The sequence below is a fragment of the Alosa sapidissima genome, chromosome 14 (assembly GCF_018492685.1).
Source record: "Alosa sapidissima isolate fAloSap1 chromosome 14, fAloSap1.pri, whole genome shotgun sequence".
Taxonomy (NCBI): Eukaryota; Metazoa; Chordata; class Actinopteri; order Clupeiformes; family Clupeidae; genus Alosa; species Alosa sapidissima.
The window spans coordinates 16,440,354-16,459,498 of NC_055970.1; the positions used below are offsets into that span (position 1 = coordinate 16,440,354).

The following is a 19,145-nucleotide window of genomic DNA, read 5'->3' on the forward strand; positions in this document are numbered from 1 at the left end:
GGGGTCACGTGCCCCAGCTCACGGTCGGCATGTGACCAGCTCTGGGATACCATTTTATCATCCAAATAATTACTTTCTGAATGCAAGCTGATACAAGGTCATGTAGACCTGGTGTAGAATGTGCAGAGAATCAGACTGGTGACAAAATGAGCTCTCACAGCAACAGTGGGGTAACTTTCACACCGTGAAATCCAATTTGAGAGTGTGTGATTGCGCCACTCCCGAGTCGAGAGGCTGTTCTATTGGACAGATGCGCTGCTGCTGCCGTCTCTGATGGCACAGCTCCTGGAGCCACATCTGGTTGCGCTTGTTAGGCTGGGTGATTGGGTTTGCTGCTGACGCATCAGGGTCTGTCAGCCATTACTCCTGCCACCTGTGTGACTATACAGACCATAGACTGTATATATAGAACTGGACAATGTGGCTGCATTCTGCAGTGTTCTATGGAATTGAAGCCGCCGAGGCGACGCCATCTTGGAAAATTTGGAGCTAATTTGAAGTGCGGCTGCGCAGCAAAAGTTGAAGCATGCGCAGTGAAGAGGAGTCGCGGTCAGGCACGCCCACTCAGTGAGTTAAACACGCCCCTTGTCAAGTGAAACCCGCCCCCTTCTCCTTTCCACAACGCAGGTCGACTCGGCGCCGAAGGCTAGCTGGCTGGATGAATTTTGCGGCTGTGAGTTAGCTAAACAGTACAAACAACAATCGGTTTGTTCTTGTCTGGTAAGTGTTGCGTATCAACTGAAAAGTTTTTTTTGTCTATTGGTTTTCTTAAATACGTCTAAGAGAGCTTATTATGTTGATTATAGACTGTGACAATTTAGTATGGTGAATACTAATGAGCTAACAGAAATACGGACAGCGAATTACATGCTAACGTTAGCAGCTACATTAACGTTACCGTTAACGGGAGGCTAAGTTAGTCGTTGAAGTGGAGATTAGCACACAGCTCCCGTAACAGTCGATGCATGATATACTTAGTTTTATTATTGTTGCTGTTTTCAAATATCTCAATCTTAATGTATGCCATCTCAACATGGAGTAACCATTGACTGTACATGGTGATTAATAAGACAGTCAGTACAGTATATGATAAAGCAACGGTATGATGTGATAGAGCAACGCAAGTTAACGTTAACGTAATGTGAAGCATGGACCTCATCAACCCGTCATGTTAATGTAACTACTAGCCAGTTTGCCAGCGTTTCATTTTTTCTAACGTTAACAACAGACACCTCTGTTAGAGCTACTTCTGTGATGGTAGGTCGGTAGCATAGACTGTAAAAAATAGATTGGTAGGTCGGTAGTTGTAGACCGCATAAGTGAATGATCGATAAATGAAACGCCTGCATTAAACACTACGCCAAGAACCAGTCTCTTCCCAGGGATATCGGTGAACATTTGAGAAAGACCTTAGTTTGTCATCTAACGTCCATGATCAGTCATACTGATAACGTTATTTTTCAAGCTGACGCAAGTTAATAACATTCACACCGCATTTAAATGTGTAGTTAACATTAGGTAGGCTGTGAAGTTTATTGCACACATATATTTAATTAATTAGTATTACTAGTGGTGTTGAGTGCCTGATTAGATGCTTTGTAATGTTGTAAAATTGTCTGACTAACTTTATTGTAACTTTCCTTTTTGCAGGTAAGATATGGGTGATGGCTGAATGTACTGGAGGTGGCGGCAAGGTGGTCTCCATGGTCTACATTAGTCTGCAAGCAAGGGAATGCCTACGTGAAGTGGTTTGGCTGGGGTGGTCTGAGGTGGCATGTCCTCCCCCTTTCTCCAAGTCCCCTGACATCATCACCCACTGTCACTGGATCAACCTGAAGCCCCTTATACATGGGACATGGCACAGCACCACTACGTTCTGAAAACACATGACTTTCAATAACTTGCGTGGTACCAAGAAAGGTTTGCTGCTGCTCTGAACCTTCTGTTAATGTGACATCATTCATACTTGAGGCTGTACACATCCCTTTGTTTCTATTTTCTTTATTGATGTCACCCAAACTTCAACTTTCTGTATGCCCATGAACTCAAATTGTAAATTGCAATGCGCCATTTAACCAGTGGTGTAGTCTAGTTAGTTAGTTGTAGTGGTGGCTATACTGTGAGCAACCCCAAATGTTATTAAATACGTATCCTTGCCTATTTTAAATGGGTATACTGAGATGATGATGCTTTTTAGATGGGTTTACTGTGTAGTCCTGTGTATCATGTAGACTATACCATACCACGATCATTTAACTGCCTTGGTATTTAAGTCAGAGGCCATTGCTAAGTATTTAACTGTAGCCTACACAAAGATGTAGACGTTACAAGAATATTAATATCAGAATAATTATTGGTTGATACTAAATCAATATTGAATGTTTTTTTTATTTCTTTTGTGTGATACAGTATCATTCAGAATGCTGCAACATGACTGGTCTTCAATCAGCCAAAGAGGACACATCGTAACTCCTCTCCTAGTTACTCTCCATTGGCTCCCTACAGTAGCCAGAATTAAATTTAAATCTCTCACTTTGGCCTATAGGACACTGACTGGATCTGCTCCTTGTTATTTTAATTCAATGATCAAGATATACATCCCCAACCGACCACTGCGGTCTTCTGATGAGCGTCTGTTGTGTCGACCAGTCTTAAACGCTAGGTCAAATTCAAGACTCTTTTCCTCAGTGGTTCCATGTTGGTGGAATGAGTTGCCCAGTGCTCTCTGTTCCTGTGATGTTTTGGGTCATTTAAGAGGGGTCTAAAGGCATATCTGTTCAACATGCACTTAGTTCATTAAGCGCTTCTTATGCGTTATGGTTTGTAAAATACTGTTTTATTTCCATTAGGCTGTTGATTAATTTGACATTGTTGTTTACTATTGATATTCTCTTTAATGTAGTCTTACCATGTTATTGTTTTTATATTATTGATTGAATGGACATTATTGTTTATTATTGCCTTTTTCCCTCTCATTTTCATTGTTTATTTCATTAGGCTATTGGTTGATCCCTGTTTTAAGTATTATATTGTTTTGTATTTGTTAAGGGTAACCATAACCATCATCATCATAATGTGGTATTTTCTTATGCACTTGAAACAAAGAATAAAAATGTTTCTTTAAACGTAGTACCACTTTAAACACATCACACACTGAACAGCAAAGTAGCTTCCTGATTATGTGTAAAATGTTTACAGAGTATCCTGATGTAGTAGGTTGTTGTGATGTAGTAGGTCATGTTCTCATATTTTTACAGCAGACATGAAGGCTGCGATATTACATTTTTGATTTCTAATGGAGCACCCTCTCTGGTGAAAGACTAGCAAGCCTGTGGTAGAGGCATACGATTACAAACATATTGAGAGAGCCTATCAATGAGTTGTCACAGTTTTCAATCTAGACGTATTATTTTGAAATGATGTACGTCTACGGGAGGATTTACACATCACTGGCAAGACCTGATCAAATCATACCAATGCAAAATGCTTCTCCAGCAGTGCAATCGCAGGTAACAACGATACCTGAACGCATTTTTAACGCGCTGAAACCGCTGAGCATACTAAGCAAATTGGCCATTTGTAACTTTGAATCCCTCCTCACGTTAAGCTATGGTCCAATAATGTGTTCACTAAAACACAAGTAACGTTATTTGTCGGGCTGATTCATAAATGGGCATACCGAGGTTGTCGACCTAGCAGGCTAGGTGGCGTTTATTGTCATTCGCAAAACTAAGCAAGAGTTAACATTAATGAAACTTAACATCGCCTTCTCCAGTGACTTAAGTGTATTCAAATGAAGTTGCAACGATGATGGCGGCAATCACTGGTTACGTTAAACCATTTGAAACAAGTAGGACTGTAAATGATGGTGACTATGGCTAACGTCACTTCGGATCAATATAGCAGAGCCCTTTTACTTTACCTATCAACTGGCTAATGCTAGCATGATTTAGCATGCTATGAGCTAATATACTTAGCATCTACGAAAGAACAGCACATATCTTTTTTCACAAAGAATCTGTCACAACTAACAACGATGTCTCTTACAAACAACTACACAATGTATGACTATCAATATGTATTTAGTCAGACTGTGATAAGATATAGCCTAATGATAATAACAGCAACACTTATTTAGGTTAGATTATGTGTCGAAATCAGGTGTCGTTAAAATAAGTGAGCGATGACGTGGTAGTGTCTGCAGCCTAGACGGTAAAACCAAAGATTCTATAGTTAACTAAGATGAATCATAAGACGATTCATCAATGGAACGAAATGACACTAGTTCCGGACTCCTAAATAGGCGTGTCAAAACATAAACTTTTCTCTCACGAACAAAGCTATTTTTGTCTTTATTTGTTTCGTTGGAAAATACAATTTCAATGTCGGAATGTTAGGGAGACATGTGGCTTCTAGAAAATGGGTTCAAAACTTACATCGCTGAATGTAGGGCTAAGGGATTGGTCATATTCCGTGAAAATGTTCATTTCTCCCATAGGAATACATAGACACTGGACCTCCCGCTAGACTCCTAAATGGGCGTGACTGCTTCGAACCCCACGTCACAACGTGCCAGAATTTACCCTCTTATGAATCGTCTCGCTTTATCAACCGTCTCTGGTAAAACATAATGGACAAAGTGTCGTGTCTGCAGCCAGCCAGCTCTCAATCATAGGTGTAAACACGCCCTTTTTAGATTTGTTAATATAACATTAAAAAAAATCATTTCAGCGAGAAAAGAAAAATTGTTTGTATTGAAGCATCTTGAAAACTATTTTTTCGAATAAAAAGTTGTTGATACAAAAATAGTTTTAGGTGAGAAAAGTGACACGGAAAGTTGGCTACTTGGCCATTGAAATACATGGGGATGGGTGGAGTTACACATTGTACTGCAGCCAGCCACCAGGGGGCTCTGGACTAACGCTCGCATCACTCTTAACAGACGGCACACCAAAGATCCTTGATTACTAGCTAGGCTATCCTATTACTAGCGTCGTGCAGACACGACGCTTTGTCCATTATGTTTTACCGTCTAGGCTGCAGACACTACCACGTCATCACTGACTTATTTTAACGACACCTGATTTCGACACATAATCTAACCTAAATAAGTGTTGCTGTTATTATCATTAGGCTATATCTTATCTTAGCAAATTAAAATGTTACCTTAGCTAAGAGGCTAGCTAGCATGCTAACAACCAGACAGTAACTGGCAGCAGCATGGTCTGATATTAAGTTATTTTATTACAAATCCGAACACTAAAAAAATACACTATTAGGCTTGAAATGATCACAAACACTTACAGATTATGACACAATTTTCCAAATAACCCTCAACAAATCCAGAAAGACATAATGACCAATTTATTGGTAAAATTCCACAAGTCTCCATTGACATTAGTGCAGCGAGGGCTTACTCTGGTCTGCATAAAGGGGGATTTCCCCCCCTCCCCCTTGCAATAATCGAACGCGGAAGTTGTCGAACGTTTGCGCCTCTCGCTCCGCTTTAATAATAATATCAGACCAATAATACTGTGAACACAATTATGTTTATCTGTTCTTATTGCTTATTAAGAGAGAAAGTTTATTTAGCGACGTAGGGTGACACTCCCACTTATGCAGACCAGAACTGTCCCGTTTTGCTCCCATAGTAACGAATTGCGTTGCTCTATCTTGCTAGTAATCAAGGATCTTTGCTGTCCAGTTCAATATAATACAGACAATGACAACGACAACATTGTGTGTGTGTGTGTGTGTGTGTGTGTGTGGGGGGGGGGTTGTGAGAGACAGTCATAAGGAGAGAGAAATTACAAAAGATTCAGCAGATACTGAAAAAAAAGACCCTTCACAGTTGTTGTTGCGTGCAGTGTGTAAGGTGTGATTTGTCGAGTGTTGTTGTGTGTCGAGTGAGTCTTGTGATTAATTCTGCCCGCCTGCTTTGCGTGCTCTAGGCTGCTATCTCCAGACCAATTGCTACTTAAAGAAATGAGCAGGGAATATCTCACCTGTCAGTGATGCCCATTGCAGCAGCAGACTAACCTTTAGCTTGACCTTTTCCTATCTTAATGCCTGCTACCTTCCGGCACAACTGAAATTGAACTTTAAGTAGCTTATCTCAAAAAGGGAGGCTTGTAATAGCTCTGATTGTTTTCTAACTTTAATAATACCTTGAGGAGTTTTAAGCGCTCTCGTTCCCTTGTTAATTCTGCTAATGAACACTTTAAATGTACCGGTCAGTGATTAATGTGGGTTCTCTGGATTTATTGTCTTCATTTTTAAACTCTTACACCAAAGTAAAACACAGTAATTAATCATTGATATCAATGCTCCACACTTTAAAGAGGTGTGTTAGTTTAAGGGCAATTAGTGGTCTTTTCTTTCTCATTATCTTTAAGTTAAAGACAGACCATGTGTGTGTATGTGTGTGTGTTTGTCTGTGTGTGTGAGAGAGAGACAGAGAGAGAGAGTGGTGTGTGTATGTGAAGATTGTACATGTTAAAGATGTACCTATGAGGCTCAATTTTAAACACACAGTGCTTCGTCTCCACCAGGTCCAACCTCATGGGTACCAAGTTTACAGTATACGACAGCGGGGTGAACCCTGTGAAGACCACCTCCAGCTTAGAGGCCAGCAACCTGCGGCAAGAACTCGCAGCCATTTGCTACGTGAGTCAGTCATCCATCCACCGCCACCGCAGGGAGGCGTCATTCATCACCTCACAGAACACAGAGAAACATGATACGCCTGACATTCTGTTGCTGCAGCTGCATACATGCATTGACCAAGCACTAAACATGTGCTGGCCACACATGCAGATGGGCATATCTGCAGTAATGCAACTGTGACATTTGGACTGAAGTACATATAGTGTGTGCTGTAAAGTTGTTGGACAACAGCTAACCCCGTTATGAGGAGAACATAAATCAAACCATTAGTGCTCCTGAGCTGTGTTTGGATCGAGCCTCTCCTGTAGCAGCTGAGCTCATTTGTTTCTGGATCAGTACACTCAACACTTTAAGGTGGAACACTGAGACACCTAGTGGTGACTAGAGGTACAGTGCTGTTAAGACACCTGGTGGTGTTTCAAGGTATTGCACAGGCTTATCTTTGCACTGCGCCATTCGGCATAGGATTTATTTATGCCATAACATTACTGGGCCCAGGCCTTTTAGAGAGATTAATGAGATATGTGGGTCATTCATCATGACGATGACTTTCCTCTTGACAGGAAACCAACGTTTTAGGGTTTAAAGGGCCGAGGAAGATGAGTGTCATCATTCCTGGGATGAACATGGACCATGAAAGAGTATCTATCAGACCACGCAATGTGAGTGCAAGGCTTTGTCTTTTCCACCCAGGTCCCAGAAGGAACAAACATGGAAAACACATATAGGCTGTTAAAACATATAGATATGAACATGGAATGCTATATTAAATATATACTATGAATAATGTAACTTGTATGATAGTAGTATATATGAATGTGATACGCTGTGTTGTTTTATTCATAATTCTGTAGAATATCTAGAGATCCATCTCATTAACCTGTGTGTGCTGACTGCCGTGCCGTGTAGCTTGCTGTCCTTAATGGCAGTGCATGTTTTTAGCGTTAGCGTCTGAGTGCTGTGAGCGCTGGTGTCTGAGTGCAGACACATTAATGGAGGTTTAATCCCCACTCCACTCCACTCCACTCCCATCACATCACCTCACATCTGTCTCATCTCCTCACACTCTCCCTGCAGGAGCATGAAACCCTGCTGGCGCGATGGCAGAACAAGAACACAGAGAGCGTGATCGAGCTGCACAACAAGACCCCGGTGTGGAACGACGACACCCAGTCCTACGTGCTCAACTTCCACGGCCGGGTCACGCAGGCCTCCGTCAAGAACTTTCAGATCATCCATGACAACGACCGTGAGTTTTTTATATGGAATATAAGATATCTCTGTTATGTTCAGTCATCTTCTACAGTCACAATTAAATTATGTCAATTAGCTGTTTTGTGTGTGTTATTGTCAATGTACACAATGCATCTCTAAACTGTGCATCAACATCCTCTCTCCCCACACAGCGGACTACATTGTGATGCAGTTTGGTCGCGTGGCGGAGGACGTTTTCACTATGGACTACAACTATCCCATGTGTGCCCTTCAGGGCTTCTCCATTGCACTCTCCAGCTTTGACAGCAAACTGGCCTGTGAGTAGCGCCCCTCCCTCCACCCCCAGACGTCCACAACCAGACGCAGACCCAGGGGCGCTCCACTGGCCGCCCCCGATCGCCACTAATGGCTGTGGGGCCCTCTGCAGCCCATGTCTCCCTGCTCTGGAGGGCATGGAGAGTTCAAGATACACTGTGTACGAGTGACTCTGTGTACATGAATGTGTGTGGGCGTGTGTGTGTGTGTGTGTGTGTGTGTGTGTGTGTGTGTGTGTGTGTGTGTGTGTCTATGTCTATGTGTGTGTGTGTGTGTGTGTGTGGTTTCTCTGGCTCTTCGGGCCTTATTGCTCCAGATCAGGACATTACTGCAGGAATAAGCACAAAGACTTCACCACAAGACACCCAACAAACAAACTACAGTTGACAGAGACCACCACCACCACAATGAGGACACAAAAGAACTGTGATGATCTTAACCAGTTTTTGTTATTAATGTTACTCACACGCCACTGGTTTGTTGTCTTTCTTGAAACTGAAGTCATTTTAGGCGACCACTGACACCCCTGCTGCCAAGCTTATATTAACCCTCTGATATTAACCAGCTACGTGAGGAGTTTTTGAAATCTCACACCATACTGTACGAGTATCTGACATAGACTCATGTGTGTAACTAACCACTCACCTCACTCGCACAATGTAGCATACCCTGCTGGCCCCTGTGTCCTGATTAAGCGCCACTGCGAACCATTCGGACAAATCTTGTCTTTTAACGTTTTTCAGCTCTTCGATGGAATCTCATTTTCAGGGCCGCTCTCCATCAAGTGCAGATTCAGTAAGACAGGATACTACAGCCTAACGTTTTTCTACGGCATGTCACTGTTGACATCTCCTGCAGTCACCCTTTATACTGCTACACAGACGTTTTGATAGGCCACACGTGATGTATCATATTTGATAATAGGTTTCTTGATCAATTTTAATAGCTCTCATGTAATAATTTCAAAGCTGCCATATCACTTATGGAAGGCAATGGCTTTGTTTTCAGTTGAACGCGGTATCAAATGTTATCATCCTATTTATTTATTTAAATATAAGCAGTGCAACATAGTTTACTGTAATATAATTGATCGACCACCGAAGAATTGTACCACTCTTAAATATCAGCACTATGATTAGATCACTCTGCGTTAAACCAACAAGAATTCTTGATCTAAGGACCTCATTAAAAGTTTCAAAACAAATATTGATAAATAAAGAGGTTTGTTCCAAAGGCTATATCCTCCATTTTAATGAATTTGCATTAATCATTTTTTTAATTATTTTATTTTGTTTTTCAGGTAATATCAGTGGAACTGCAGTCGGGTTATTGTTATTTGATTTATCTTTACACACAACTGCAATTGTATTGATATTTCCTGAAATGCACATTAAAAAACATGATTTATGAATATTCTTAAAAAATATATATTCTTAAAACTCTTCAAATATATACTACAGTCTACACCATCTGGCACCCAGAAACAGCTTTTGGAGTAGACGAATGTATTGGATGGAGCACTTTATCCAGGGTTTACGGTGTATGTTACATAGCTGTAAATATCGTGCCTTCGAAAAAATGGAATCTAAAAGGTCATGCTTTAACTCACTAAAAATGTTTCTATTTGTGTCTCCTGGAGGAGGCTTGAGGATGCCCCTCTCTCTCAGCCTCAGGCCGACTGCCATCACTGGCTTGAGTGTGTCTTTCTGTACTCGACATTTCCTGAGTCCCTGGGCTATTTTCAGAGGATCACATGATGCTGAGGTCATTCTTCCAATGCCCCACTTTCATATATGATAGGGCCTAGCCTTCTCTTCTAAATATCCTTCTACTCTTCTACGTTTACCAAGTAGATCACGTGTCATACTCTCACCCCACGTCCGGGTTATACTGTTGCTTGGAACACAGAATCGTATACGATAACAATGTTTCTCTAAAGATTTTGCTTTTCAAAAAATTAATCAATGTTGGAATGAGACTACTAATGGTAATTTTAAATGAAGCTGAGTTATCTTTCCATGTTAGCACACAATCTGCATTTTAAGAAAGGTAATCGACATTTTTGTTTTTCTTTGTTTTTCAGACACAGGTGCATAGTTCTGACATTGCTCAAATTCACTACTGGGCGGTATGCATCTCAGCCCTCTTACCCTGGTGGTCATTTGTAATAAGAGAGCTACTAATCAATTTCCACTCCAATTTCCTTTGCATTTGGTACTCCTTTTAAAAACACAACACAACATTCTCAAAAGGCAGAACAGAAAAGGCCTGACATGCAGCAACAGTTTAAAAACTTAGCATTTGGAATTTAGCATTTCTCTATAACTAGTTCTCTTTGCCACCATAGTATTGTTTTAGAACTTCAGTGTTTTTGGTGATGAGCTACTACGGTAAAAAGTGGCATTCGGGCACCAGAGCCGGTGAAAGGGCACCACTGCTGTACTGTATGTATGTGGGGAAATGAACTGCAGCATCAGACTCGATATTTAACAGATATCTCTCTCTTCATTTCACTTCATAAGGCTCTTATAAGGGGCTGCCCATACATGATTCCTCAAGCCCATAAGGGTGGTTGATGATGGTTATTTTGTAATTCTTTTTCTAGTGATATGTTTTGCCACAAAAGGAAAATGGAATTAAAAGGCAAACTGCAATTTAGTACACCCCATCCCTGTAAATTTGACAGAAACAACACATATTTAATTGGTATTTTTCCAGTGCAAGACTGGGTCTGTCCAAGGCTTTTTTCTGTACTTAAATTGTGAGATGTTCTTAACTGAATTCCAAATGAACTTTAGTGCTTCTGTTAGTTACGTTGTTCATGAACAAACAGTGCTTTAATATTCTGTGTTTCGATGCCAGTATGCCATTGTGTACTATGTAAAATGTGCACATTGTTCAATATACAGTGTTTGTATAATTATGAAAATAAAGTATAAGTGCAATGATTTGACTACAGTAATGGAGTGCCATTAATCACAGGCTACACTAGACTGCCACTGTATCTTTTAAATGACTCTAAACAGAACAAAACAGATATTACCATTCGCCTTTATTAAGACTACATAGAAAAAATGATCTACCCATAAATATTACATTCTTAAAACTGCATTGCTGAGTTAATTGTTTTACATTCAGAAAAATGGTGTAGTGTGGTGCACTGGAATATGAGGGAAATCTGATCCAGTTTGGAAAGAGGAAAAGATAACGAGGTAATATTTCTTCTATGCTGTCATATAATATGCTATACTACACAGTATAGTCATTATACCAGGAAGTGTAGCAATCACAGAGAACCTGATAACCAACTGCAGTTCTTAGCATCACTGGCTGTGTCTAACTCTCTTTATGGCCTAGGAGGAAATACATCACATCATATGTGGATTCATATCATCATCCAGTGATGAATCTCTATCCAGTCCATATCATACCATTGTCAATACTGATGAATGATTGTATCACACTGTTACTGGTATACACTGAATAACTAGATGTTGATTGTGAGGCTGGATGATGATTTGTCATGATGAATGTGTGTATTAGGAGAGAGGGTCTGTAATTGTTAGACTGTGGTGAAAGGAGCAGTGTGGTTTGGAATGGAGGTGGACGACAGTATCACCTGAGTGAGTCCGCAGGTCAGACCTTTTTATCTTTGCCCTTGTTGCGCATTCGGAGTTGGCTGGAGGTTGGCGGCGGGTCCACCCTGGCCTGGCTGAGTCTCTCGTTCATCACTGGACGGTACGTGCTGAGGAACTCCTCAAGGCCCACTTCCTGGTCATCCTGGTCATCATCGTAATCATCATCACTGTCATCATCATCATCATCATCATCGTCATCATCGTTGTCTTCTTCCTCTGCCTGTTCCATGGGCTCGGGCTCGGTCTCGGCCTCGTCCTCAGAGGCCTCAGTGCTGAACCTCAGACTCTCCGCCTCCATCAGAGGGTCCACCTCAGGCACCCTGGGGGAGGCCGGAAGCTCCGTTCCCTCCTCCTCCTCCTCCTCCTCCTCCTCCTCCTCTTCCTCCTCCTCCTCATCTTCTTCATCATCGTCCTCCTCCTCATCATCATCATCTTCATCGTCATCATCCTCCTCGTCGATGGTGCCCTCACGCGGGTAGCGGAAGATGTCTTTGTGTTCGCTGAAGGTGATGCGTCGACGTCTACACTCTGGGTCTGCAGAGGCCAGCCCTAAGAACTGTTCCAGGCTCAGATCTTTCCGCTCCTCCCTGCTCTCTGGCTGGGGCAGACATGGAGTCTCCTCTCCGACCTCTTCCTCCTCCTCCTCCTCCTCCTCTTCCTCCGCCTCCGCCTCCTTAAACAACAACATCTCATCATCTTCTGTCTCAACCTCCTCATCATCCTCTTCTTCATCCTCCTCCTCTTCCTCTTCTGTTTCCTCTGTCTTCTCCTCCTCTGTTTCCTCCTCCTCCTCCTCCTCCTCCTCTTCATCTCCCTCTTCGATCACTCCGAGCGCTCTCTGCGCCTCCATTTCCTCTTTGGCCACTTGCTCGGCTAACTCCTCCGCGGAGGGTTGGTCAGGATCGGGGGCCTCTACGATGATGGTATCGTACTTGCGAGGGCCACAGGGCTCGTCGTACTTGGGGAAGGTCTCCTCTGGGTAGCCTGGGGAAGGCCCGGTTGACATGGCACCACACAAACCACAGAGAGAGTGAGTGAGGCAGCACTGGGACTGTTTAAAAGCAGCTGTAGGTTTTCAAGACTTCCACATGCCAAATAATAATGTATAGATAATATAATAATATATAATAATAATATAATATAATACTAATAATATATTCATTTTAATAACATGTCATATGTTATAATAACATAATAAGATAATAATGTACATGCCAATTAATAATATAATAGAATAGAATAGAATAGAATAGAATAGAAGAATAGAATGACTTTTATTGTCACTATACACATGTTCAATGAGATTAAAAGCAACTCCTTTTCCAGTGCTGACATGTACGTAAAATAATGTACAGATACAGATGGCCTACTGGTTAGGGCTTCGGGCTGGAACCGGAGGGTTGCCAGTTCGATCCCCGACCAGTAGGAACGGATGAAGTGCCCTTGAGCAAGGCACCTAACCCCTCACTGCTCCCCGAGCGCCGCTGTAGGAAGGCAGCTCACTGCTCCGGGTTAGTGTGTGCTTCACCTCACTGTATGTTCACTGTGTGCTCTGTGTGTTCACTAATTCACGGATGGGATAAATGCAGAGACCAAATTCCTTGTATATGCAAATATACTTGGCCTAGAAACCTGATTTACATAATAATGTATAACAATGTACAGGTACAGAGGTTGGTCTCTCTTAAAGTTTTCTTCTTAGTTGTCTGTAAGTCTTTTTTTACTACTGAACATAGTACTTAGAGCACCTTAACAGTAATGCAGACTTTCATCTTGACTTGATTATTGGAAAGTTACCTATCTCCGCCTGTGCCCTATTTTAGCCCTTTTACGTGTATGTGTCACTTAATATTAATTTCTATTCCTAAAGAAATGCAAGCACCCATCTATCTAAATAATCTCTGTACCAAAAATGACAGTGACTCGAAGAGCTGTAAACAGTGTTTTAAGGCTGCGTGGAATATTAATTTCGCCACGAGAATTCTCGGTCTGTCCATTGATGTGCTGAGTGAGTGGGCGGAAATAGGGCACCCACCAGTCCAGCACCAAACTCCAAGCATGGTAAACAAAATTGGATGTTTTAGGCAGTAAAAGCTCCTGGTAAGAACCAAACCTACACACTTATGGCTACTGAAAAATGCAGTATTCATCAATCAAATATTATTTTGAAGTATTAAAAACATCTTTGTTTTCGAATTTTTGAACGAAAGGGGCGGAAATTGGTACTTTTACGACATTTATTTAGCTGATTTTAGGTCCCTTTAAACTGTCATTGATTATGATATACTTCAACATAAAGAAACATTAATTGAGAAAGTAGGCCTGGTCATGCAATAGATTTTTAAGTGAGTAGATGTCATTTTTCTAAGCATTTCTTAGAGAGAGAAAGGGAAGAAGAGAGAGAGAGAGAGAGACAGATAGAGAGAGAAAGGGAAGGAGAGAGAGAGAGACAGATAGAGAGAGAAAGGGAAGGAGAGAGAGAGAGACAGATAGAGAGAGAAAGGGAAGGAGAGAGGACAAGTAAGAGAGAGAGGGGGGGGGGGTTTGTGTGTGTGTGAAGCACCTTCCCAGTCCACTGTGTAGGACACCTCCTCAGCCTCCATCTCTGGAGTGACCTCTTCCCGTTGATCCTCCTGGAACGATCGGCCAAACCTCCGCAGCCGACGCAGTAAACTTGACTGTCGCCTCTTACGCGAGGAACGCTGGGATTTGGCACTGGAGAACAACAGCCACAAGTCAGAAGAGGTCATATAGAGAACCGCAGAGCTGCTCTCATACACACTGACCATACAGGTGGTCTCATACACACTGACCATACAGGTGCCCTCATACACACTGACCATACAGCTGCTCTCATACACACTGACCATACAGCTGCTCTCATACACATGACCATACAGGTGGTCTCATACACATGACCATACAGGTGCTCGCATACACACTGACCATACAGCTGCTCTCATACACATGACCATACAGGTGGTCTCATACACATGACCATACAGGTGCCCTCATACACACTGACCATACAGCTGCTCTCATACACATGACCATACAGGTGGTCTCATACACATGACCATACAGGTGCTCGCATACACACTGACCATACAGCTGCTCTCATACACACTCCCTACCTCTCGGGCATGTGGAATTTAGCATTTCCCTATAACTAGTTCTCTTTGCCACCACAGTATTGTTTTAGAACTTCAGTCCCTACCTCTCGGGCCCGGTGGACGATGAGGACATCACTTTGCTCATCAACATCTCTGCGTGGGCTAGTCGGGCCTCCAGCTTGGCCAGATCCTCCTCACCTGGACATGAGAGCAGTGTGGAGGTACAGTATTGCACTTTCGTGCCCAGCCAGTATATACATTGATTTTGCTAAATATAAATATAAATATGAGATTAATAGACGGGGTGGGCTATACATGGCAATGCATTTCTTTTCTTCATTCTGATTAAAGCATGATCGATTCTGATTTACTGGGCTATTGGGCATCGAAGGATTGTGGGTGTGTTCAAGACATGTTTTTTTTTATTTTTTTTTATTTGCATACAACACTGTCATGCAGTTTATGTGGAGCCAATGGACGTGAATTTACTGTGCTATGCATGAACAGTGACTTATGAAAGGGTCATGAACAGCCTCTGACACAAAAACTAGTATGTCCAGTCCAGGGACAAAAAAGTCATGATCAGCCAAAAGTTGTTCTACAGTGCTGTACTACATGTAGATGCTTGGCGCTCTTAAAGATCTGCGCTCTGTGAAGCACTCTGAGACTATCTTGATTGTTTTGGCACGAAATGTAAACTAAATTGAATTGAGCTGTTCCATCTGTCTTCTTGTCTCTGTTGCATGAACATGATGTTCAAGGTACAGATGGCGATTTGGTTGAAGTTTCTTTCTTTTGAAGACTGAGCCATGGATATTTTGTATGTGTGTTTTGTCTTGCGGGTTGTTTTTTGTGTGCTTTGAATTTCCTGCGGGGAGCCTCCTGAAGTATGGAAGCTGAATGTGTGGGCTACATCAATACTCTCAGGAAGGATTTGAAGGTCAAGTCCTGCATGAGTGTCTGTGGGTGTGTTTTTATTTACGCAGTCAAACAAACATGAGCTACAGTATCACTGAATGAAGTGTCCTGACTGTTCAAGCCTAAAGAAAACCTATTTCCGTTATCTTTTTCATGCCCCCCCCCCCTCACCCCAGCTCCTTAAAAATCCATTCTTGAGAAACTTCCCTCGTCTTCCCATTAGTCGTGATGGTGAGATAGGAACTCTAAAAATAGGGAACAGTGGGCGAAATTTCTCACATGTGCAGGGTAAGTGCGACACTGAGCAGATGGATGCACACAGCCAGGAGATATGAATATAGAAGTAGACCCCTATACTACACATAGACCTGTCACCCCCCCACACACACACCCAGCTCACCAGCCTTTGGTATGCATGTGGTGAATGGAGTTAAACCTCTTATTGCTGATCCAAAAGACATGCAGTTAATTGGTATTAGACGCTGGCGGGCCAGTGCGACATTACTTTTGACTGCTAATCCAGGCCAGACAAAGAGGGGAACAAAGGGGCCCTGTGACTGGGACAGGATCTTAATCTACTTTATCATGCGTCCGCTCCTGCTGCAGCTACTGATACTGCGCTGCCAGAGGGGGGTTTGTGGGAGCAGGGAATCAACACAATGACAATGAGAAGGGGGTGTTGGGGGCAAATGCACCCCGATAAAGTAAGCCCTAGAAATGAAATGAGGTATAGGAGGACAATAGATGGAGCATTAGCCAAGATCCTTCATCTTTCCTTATTTTGACAATGCAATCATGGCACAATCCAACTTAGGCTACAAGCACCCCAGTGAGTCTTAAATGCAGCACATGATTTGAATAAGACAGTGACCATGGACCATCAACGCCTATACGCTTGAATGGTAAATGCATCTATGCATCTTTGTGCAATCCAATACAAAGATAATTGTGATGGCAAACTTGTATAATTTCAAACAGGATCAGCACATACTTATATTTTCTGCTACAGACTCTGCGTCATTTGAGATGGGGCATCTGCCAGCTGGTTTAGCTTTCTTATCTTGTCTTGTGAGCTGCATTGAAATAAAACAAATCGTTAGCATCAAAGGATATCAGAGCATGATTATATTCAAAAAGTAAGTCTATTGTAGATCTATATCGCCATCATTGATAACAATATTACTTTTTTGCAATTTGCATTCCTGTCAACACATTATCACAGTGAAAATCTTATATGGTCACCCACTTTCAGAAGAACCTCTAATCATTGATTTCTAACTCGTGAAAACAGGATACCTTGACAAAGATGTGAAGGATGTAAAAGAGGATCCCGATTCCATATATGGGAACTATCTGCCCCAAATGGCTGGACTTCTTGTTTCCCCCCATGGTCCCTTTAACCTGTGCCTTGGCGATGGCCTCGGAGCCGAGAGTGCCCGGGTACACTGACTCTGTCTCCCAGGGCTCCAGCCCTTCTGGGGGCTGTTTGCGGGGCATTCCTGTGGGGTAATATCCAGGCCCAACTGCCAACAGAAGAATATGACATTTCTTTCATCTATCTGATTGTGTAGCATAGCCCTAATATCTATCTATTGTGTACCACAATTAGACACAAGAATTGTGTAATTTCTCTTTATCTAGTCGGTGATCTTAATAAAATGAGAATTAAAAAAATAAATTAGATATTTTTTGTTTACTTTCTGTTTTTGAAATGTAGGCCTACCCACAATTTTAAATTGACCAATAGACACTTAATGTAGGCCTATGTGAACGCTTAGTACCCTACACAAAACAAAAACTAGGCATAGACTTAAAAATCAAAGGCTATTGTGTTGTTTCTGATGTAATACGTTAATAAGAATAGGTGTTTCTGTGACCCACGTTTAGTTTGTCCCTAAGTAACTTTGTTCGGTCTTTGGTAAGTTTATCTTTTTGGCACAACTCGCTCCCCATACTGTGTCCGTCATGGGAAAAAGGTGCGAAGCTGACTGTCATTCACTAATGTATTCTGCGATACGAGGAACTTGCCTACATTGCATCTGACCTGTGTACGTGTATCCTCTTTGAAATAAGAGAGCATCAGTCAAATTGTACGATTTTAAGGTACTCGAGAGTACATTACTGAACAGTGTTCTAGGTAGCCTAAATAAACATGAATGGAAAATTAGCTTAAGCTTAGAACGGATAACGCCCTTCACAACTCATATTGTAATTTGAGTACCGAAAATAAAATGTAAAATAAATAAACATAAATCCACTTCACACAACTAAAAGAAATGAATATAATAGCGTCTCTGTTACATTCCTAACAAGTCATTTATGTTCGGAGGGAATGGAACACATGGGAAACACGATGGGGAAAAGTATGTTTTATTGGCCAGGAAAGGTAAAACAATGAAAAAAGGAAAGTCCACACGTTTTCACTTGATTGTAAAGTGGGATGAGAGGACAGCCTTCAGGAACTTTAAGGACGTCGTTACAGGTAGGCTATTTGGCAGGTGAGTTCTAGATACGAAAACAACTGCCGACATCAAAGCTCGGTTGGGGAAAGCAGGGAAATGGCTGGGCACATCTGGGGACGGTGGATGGATAATTCCCTTACCCGCCTTCTGCATAATTTCCTTCTGCACTCCGTTTAAGATCATTTTCGGAAGGAATAAAGATATACATAACACAATACACGACGCAAGAGTCACCTTCTGAAATGTTGTAATCGACATTTTGTAGCCAACGGCAGGTCCATTAATACTTTCCTCGAGCGCTTCCTGCTGTCTCAGTGGAAACGGAAATGATTAGATTGGTCATCTGTGACAGTTTGGGAGCGCTTTAAAGAAGTTCTGAATTTCGAGAACCATTAGAATACATTTAAAACCAGTGGTAATATTGTAACTGTGCTAGTCTAAGCTTCTGTAACTCAAAATGATAATTTGCACATTTTAGGTGAATTGTTAAGCTATAGGCTAAGTTATGTTTTGTAGGCCTATTTATTTTCAGCGCTACTAAACGGTCTGGAGTTACCAACTTTTCAAGAGATTTAAGTAGGCCTAGATATAGTTTTTTTAGCGAATATTCTTGCGGACCTCCTGTTTATGTGAAATGCTTGCATGGAGAGGTCTAATGCTGAAAATAAGACGGTGCTTTGCATGGTGCATTATATTGATCCACCAGAGGGCAGTGCAACCCTAACTTAAGGTGTGATTTGATGAGTTCCTCTGCCGATGGATACAGCACACTCCAGTGCGAAAGACAATATGCACCGTCTTCAAAATACTCCCCTGTG

At 41.9% G+C, this 19,145-nt stretch overlaps 2 protein-coding genes across 4 annotated transcripts in view; one reads left to right on the top strand and one right to left on the bottom strand.

Moving 5' to 3' along the window:
- The window catches only part of tub (TUB bipartite transcription factor), a 91,568-nt gene extending 80,435 nt beyond the window's left edge, over positions 1 to 11,133 (top strand). For all 3 annotated transcript variants that reach the window (XM_042060777.1, XM_042060779.1, XM_042060778.1), the window contains 4 exons: positions 6,552 to 6,666; positions 7,230 to 7,328; positions 7,744 to 7,915; positions 8,073 to 11,133. In XM_042060777.1, the coding sequence (XP_041916711.1) occupies positions 6,552 to 6,666; positions 7,230 to 7,328; positions 7,744 to 7,915; positions 8,073 to 8,206 (520 nt within the window). In that variant the 3' untranslated portion in view covers positions 8,207 to 11,133. The remainder of the gene's footprint in view (positions 1 to 6,551; positions 6,667 to 7,229; positions 7,329 to 7,743; positions 7,916 to 8,072) is intronic.
- Positions 11,134 to 11,832: 699 nt separating this feature from the next.
- On the bottom strand, positions 11,833 to 18,585 carry ric3a (RIC3 acetylcholine receptor chaperone a). Its single transcript, XM_042062640.1, has 7 exons — positions 18,290 to 18,585; positions 17,910 to 17,926; positions 17,162 to 17,364; positions 16,857 to 16,938; positions 15,052 to 15,145; positions 14,398 to 14,549; positions 11,833 to 12,818 (listed from the first exon to the last, which is right to left on the bottom strand). Exons 1-7 carry the CDS (start codon positions 18,583 to 18,585, stop codon positions 11,833 to 11,835), a joined length of 1,830 nt encoding a protein of 609 aa, XP_041918574.1.
- Between the last annotated feature and the right edge of the window lie 560 nt (positions 18,586 to 19,145).

Excerpts from the sequence above, each read along its gene's own strand:
- ric3a (XM_042062640.1), bottom strand. The coding sequence starts at position 18,585 with ATGTCGATTACAACATTTCAGAAGGTGACTCTTGCGTCGTGTATTGTG. Across the intron at positions 15,146-16,856 it reads GTCTGTAGCAGAAAATATAA|GTGAGGAGGATCTGGCCAAG; the intron begins GTATGTGCTGAT and ends TCTCATGTCCAG. Across the intron at positions 12,819-14,397 it reads CTACACAGTGGACTGGGAAG|GCTACCCAGAGGAGACCTTC; the intron begins GTGCTTCACACA and ends GGCCTTCCCCAG.